This window comes from Pterocles gutturalis, unplaced genomic scaffold (assembly GCF_000699245.1).
Source record: "Pterocles gutturalis isolate BGI_N339 unplaced genomic scaffold, ASM69924v1 scaffold28078, whole genome shotgun sequence".
NCBI lineage: Eukaryota > Metazoa > Chordata > Aves > Pterocliformes > Pteroclidae > Pterocles > Pterocles gutturalis.
Genome location: NW_010126562.1, coordinates 14,553 through 20,555, shown reverse-complemented (window position 1 = coordinate 20,555; position 6,003 = coordinate 14,553). Strand labels below are relative to the sequence as shown.

Below are 6,003 nucleotides of genomic sequence, written 5' to 3'. Positions count from 1 at the left end.
TGGTGCAGTGAGGACCAGTTGACTTTGGTGAAGATTAATTGCTCCGGAGGAAAAAGTCAAATGAGAGGAAGGCCAAAGTGGGTTAGCATAGTCTGAAACCTTGAGAACATGCCGTTTCTGGTTCATGTTGAGGTATTCAAGCTACCTGTAGAGAAGAAGTATTTGGTCCATCACTCACACATCATGATTCAGGCAGAAATCTCACGGACCTGGGCTGAGTATGCCTTAGACATTTTTATGGCTTTACCTCACCAAGCCTGAAGTGGGGAGTGGAGTGTCAGCTTGATCTGAAACACAGTGAGAAATGTATGTAAGTTGTTTTTGGCTCTGTTTTGGGTTTCTGAGGAGGTGAAGAGCCTTCAGAGACTGTCTCTTGCCTGGCTTGTCCTTCCCTGTGCGGAGAGGGGCACGGCTCCTCTTCCCAGTCCTAGGTAGCCAGCAGGACTTACTGGTGGAGTAACACCGCACTGGGGAGAACTGCTAGGGGAGGAATCTGCCATTAGAAAGATTTTAAAGAAGGAACTGAATTAACACCCTTCAGAAATAATTTGCACGTCGTTGGCTCTGCCTTGGGGCAAGGGGTTGGCCTGCAGGACTTCTCACCCTGTCTTCTGTGGACACTCAAGCATGTCCTGTGGCACTTGGCCATAGGATTGCCTCCACATCCTTTTTCTGACAGGTTTGGAGATAGAGGAACAATTTTATCACTGGTTTTATCACCTTCCTTGAAGATCTCTGAAGGCTTCACATGTTGCAATTTAATGAGAGATCTGCGAAAGCTTGTATTTGGATGTCTCTTTAAAGATGCTCCTATCTATGCATTTCAATTAGATGGGAAGAGGTTTATGGTAGCTATCCTCCTCTCCGGTGTTTGCAAGTGATAGCATCAGAGATAGCAGAGGTGTAAAATCAGTGTTTGCCATGTATTCCTCTCCACGGGGTACAAACAACCTCTTTCACACATCTCCCATTTCCAGGTGTCCCCCTAGCCAGTAGAATGCTGCTGCAAAAAGTGGTTCACAATTCCTCTGTAACTCTCAACTAATTTGCTAATGCCCCTAGAAGTTTAAAAGCCACTGCAACTGCCGGTTGAACAGCCAGGAGATAGGGTGATTGTTACTTAAACGACATATTGATGGGCACACAAAATCTACACTGAAAGTATATTTAAGGAATGATTTTTGTCTGGAAAATGTAGCCCCAAGCCTGAGTCTAAAGAAAACAGGGGAAACAGATCTTTCCCCTCAGCTCACATTCATTTGTCTGTCTTCAAGGTATCCGCCTGATTTCTGCCAAGGCTGAAGTTGTTACAGCTTCCTAGCTGCTACCACAGAAACTGTTGTTTGTTCAAGCAAAGAGCCTGTGCATTCCTGGACACAGCTCCCTTTCCTTCTGGTCAGAAAAGGGACTTATCGAGGGGAAAGTAAACATTACCAGCTGCACTGCTGACTTGTTTTGCTAGTCAGTATGTAACATTTTACTTCTGGGCAAAATATCTGGTTATCTCATTTTCTGCTACGGAGGAAGCCTCAGAAGTATCTCTTTGCTTGAAAATTAATATTCACTAGGTGGCATTTGTGGGTTTTGCACAGGGCATTTGGGGAGTCACTGGGATTGGATGCTAAGGAGAAGTTCCATGCAATGAAGCATACCCTGGGTTTGTGACTACATACGTGCTAATCACTGTATGGGTAATAGAGGCAGCTTCCCGAGCTACAGTGCTCCCAGCAGTCCAAGCCCCATTGCTCCTGCAACATCCCTTCTCCCTCCAGATACTGGGATTGAGGCAAACATCATGCTTAACTGCTGAAAACTTTTCAAATACGCTTACTTTCTGGATGAGCTGTAAGAAGGAGTCTGGTTGCAACACATTTACCTTGTACCACAAAGCAACAATCCATATATTCATGAGACCACCCGACACATGAGCCAGCTTCCTGCAACTGGGTTTTCACAGGAAATGTATAGTCGGAATACTCCCAGCAAAACCTACAGAATTGGCTTATGTATCCCCACTGGAGTTCAACCACGTAATAAAACCTTATAGTAATGAGCCTGTTGCTCTTAAGGGTGGAGGGGGTGGAGGAGGATAGAGATGCTGCTTTATCTGCATTACTCCACATCACAGATGCTGACAGAATTATTGATTTAGAACTCACAGCTCCAAAAAGACTCAGTAATGTAATCTTTTTAAGGTTTGCTTTTTTTTTGTTTTTCCCCTCGATGGGATGTTTTCAATAGGCTCCTTAGATATGGGCTCTTTGGGGATCGTGTTAAACTCACTGCTGCTAAACCACAGTCCCAACCTTCGGTTTGTTCCATAAAATTGTCACCATCTACTGTCTCTTGGAAGATCCCATAGCTGCAAGGTCTATTGCTTTACAGGTACTCTGGGAAGACTGAGGGATTAAGTTATACATTACATAAAACTACCCACTAATCCTCTTAGTGTGTATTACCAGTGAATGGCCTGAAATAGGCTCTCGCTACAAGAGCCTTAACATTCACTTTCTTGATGACAGTTTAGTATTTGAAGTTTGTGTCATGGATTTTGGTGCTGAAATATTCAGTACACCGTCTTCTGTCTGCTGCTAGATCCACTCACATGTGTTAGTAGAGTGCTAGCAAAATTACAGTTGGTAAAGCAGATTACATGTTTAACTAGTAGTGAGACATGTATAAAATAGAATTATATATTTTCCAGAGTGACAGTCACTGGGATTTTTTTGTTCTTTTTTTTTTTGTTTTTGTAAGAAAGAGAAACAGCTATAAAACCATGATTAAAAATGTTACAAGGGGTGATTTACATTTTAAAATGGTGTTTTTAGGAAAAAAAAAAGTGATTTATAACATAAAAGTGTTTGAAAAGCATTTGGTTACTGTGTACTGTCTTCTTCCCCAGTACAGTTTGCTATCTGTTATACAGTCTTGCATAAATATTTAGATTAGGGGAGAAAATAAAAATTACATGTGATGGCTGAGACCTATAAGAGCTGACTCACTGACTTGAGTTATTGCTGTGCAGAAAGTTTGTAAAGCCTTTACATCCAGCAAACGTTTAGTGCTACTTCAGCCTTGACAGTTGACCTTTCAGTCTGATTGGGTTTAGCCACAATAATTGCAGCATCTGCAGTACAGGCAGTGCAGACGGCTGCTTAGGAACCCAACTTCTCTCATTAGATCTTACTTCATGCGTCTAAAATTCAACCCCTCTTTGCATGTGTGTGCAAATTCTTTCGTAATACCTCTGACAGGAGCTGAGCAAGGTACAATCCCTCAGCTCTTTTTTAAAATTTATTTTTAATTTCTCCCATCATTTTGAACATTCCTGGATTTAGATTAGAGGGGGGAGGGGAAACCTCCAAACCCTTTCCTCTCCCCAGCTATTTAGTCAGTATTGGTTTATTTATTTTTTTTTCCTCATTAAGACCTAGTGTAAAAAAGCAACAAACAAACAAGTTAGACTGTTGTAATTTGGTCAACCACTCGGGTGCTATCCATATCCACCATTTCAACACACTCTATTTCCTCACGGTTTTCAGGATTCTTCTTCTCTTTCCTCTTCTTCTTTGACGGTGGCAGGAAAGTCAGTATCACAGGTAAAATGGCAAAGCAGTGAAAGAAGGTGACTAATGCTATTAAAAACAAGCACCTGAACAGTGTACGGGTCAGATTTGAAGGCACAGCTGCAAGAGGAATCAGACCAACAATATAGCAGAGGTAGCTCTGCAAAATAGCTACCCCATGCACTTCCAGGGCATTTTTCACCCATTTAGTTCTTGTGAACTCTTTGCCCAAGACAAAGGTTGATAACAGTGGAGCACAGTTGTCAATTGTATAATTAATTCCGTAAATTAAGCACAGCACAGAAATACAATCTAGTTCCACTTTCCACAAGGTCATAAAACCTATAACTCCAAATTCAACCGAGGCAACAGTTAGAGTGAGCCAGACATTGATCAGAGAGTCTGCCACCAGGAATGCAGAGAAGAAGAGCAGAAATAAAGCACTAACGCAGGAGTTTTGTAAGGGGGCTCCCACTGAAGAGGCATAACGATCCATGTACACAAACGATGGATTGAAAACGATGAATTTCACCTTGGAGGTGAGAGAGAGCTTCCTCAGGGTTTCCAGGAGGTCATAAAGTTCTTCCCTCTTGGTTTCCATTGTCTTGGCCACCAAGAACATCCTGGAGGCCACGACATCAACTTCGTTGTTATATTTCTTGGAAAAGATGATATCCTCTGAAAAGTGTGCAAACTGAGGGGCTTTCAGGAAGGAGTTCCTCAACATATCAGTGAAATTCTTCTTGGGCAATCCAGTAGATATGTTGAGTTTCCTAAGGTAATTTAAGTAGCTTTCAAACCAAGATATCCTCACAAAGCCCTTGGTATACTCCAGCACGTCCTCTTGGACACTGGTGTTCCAGTACTCAATTGACTCGTAGATATAGAACCCAATCACTGGGCTGTAGTTACTGAAGTACTTCTGCTGGGCAGTCGTATACTCAATGGTCCGTGTCGCGGTCGCTACGATGTTGCTCAGGTCTGACCCTTCGCTGACCTGCAGGTAGCCCATTAAGGCAAAGGAAATATAAACAAGGTAAAAGAGAACTACAAAAGGCTTGACGTAAGTGTTTGTTATCCAGTCACAATAATAGCGTTTCAGGAACCACACCAAAAGATGACTCTCGTAAGTGTTCGTTTCCTCTGAATCCGCCGTGTCCTCGCTGAATTTGGCTGTCAGAAGAAACCTATACCATGCAGGCTTCTCTTGCAATACCTCTGGCTTTGGTACCTTTCTGCAGAAGATACTATGCTGGTAGTTGTTTTCTATGTAGCCAGTAAACACCAGGCTGGAACCATAAAAGGAGAGTACATAGAGGTAGTTGAAGAAAATTGCAATACAGGAATTGCAGCAGAAAATCCTGGCTGCTTCAATGTTAGTGAAGGGACTGGCACCTATTCCAAAAGTGACCAGGTACATGGCAGTGGTGAGAGAAAACGAGAGCATAGAGTCTGCAAAAACAGCTGCAGTCCTCTCTTTAACATGTTGGTCTTCTCTAGTTTTTCTCCAGGAGGACAACATTTCAAAAGTCCCATATAACCCATGACCTACAATAGAGAACAAAGCCAGTGTTTAAAGTACTCGAATCAACATGTGTAAAAACATAATGTGGATATGCTAAGAGAATCAAAGGAGACACAGCTGGCCATTACCAATCCTTGAAGTACACGTCCTGCAGAAGAGAGAAATGATTATGGAGGTCTAAGCCACAGGAGTACATTCACTACCTGACTAGCAAACCTTACTGTCAGAGCTTGAGGAGAGTTCTGCATCGCTGGCGCAGGGTTGATGGGTTAAAGAAAGAGGATTTTTTTTCTGGTTGGCTGTTTCATTTAATTATTTCAGCATGCCTGTGATGGAAGATGCTTTGAAATTAGTTTTTCCTGACGATAGGATCTGACCTGTGGTGAAAACAAAGAAATAGGACCTTGAAGTGCCAATGCTGCAGAGCATTGGTTGGCTGCTTTGTAGAAAATCTGTAAAAAATTGAAACCTTCATATAAGCTGAACGTTACCACTGATTTCTCCGCTTCCTATACAAATTCTCCATCATGAAAAAGAAATCCTAGAAACAGAAAAAATAGAAAAAGCACAAATAAATTTTAGAGATGCAGAATGGTAGAACTGATATGGAACTGCTTAAGGCATTTGTCTTCTTACTTTAATATGTTTAAGGGCTTGTAAAACCAAAACCAGCTCCATTTTTCCTGGCAGTTCCTACATTTTGTAATGTATTCAATTAACTCTTAAAATGGACATAGCATTCATGAAAGGAGATAAAGACCTGCAGACCTAAAATCCTGTGTTTAATCCCAAGTGCAAGTAAATTGGGAAAAGTGCATGATTTTATCTTAATCCCTGGTTGGTCATCTTTTTCTTACGGTTCCTTTTTTGTGATTGATAACCAAGGTGCATTTGGAGGACACAGACCTCTGA

The 6,003-nt window shown here is 41.9% G+C and overlaps 1 protein-coding gene across 1 annotated transcript; it reads right to left on the bottom strand.

Annotated features, from left to right (window-relative positions):
• Nucleotides 1-3,275: 3,275 nt before the first annotated feature.
• PTCHD1 (patched domain containing 1) lies at nucleotides 3,276-5,118 on the bottom strand (the record flags this gene model as incomplete). The annotated part of the gene is made up of 1 exon (XM_010079020.1): nucleotides 3,276-5,118. A coding segment is annotated over one exon (1,659 nt), but the record flags the coding sequence as incomplete, so codon positions are not given.
• Between the last annotated feature and the right edge of the window lie 885 nt (nucleotides 5,119-6,003).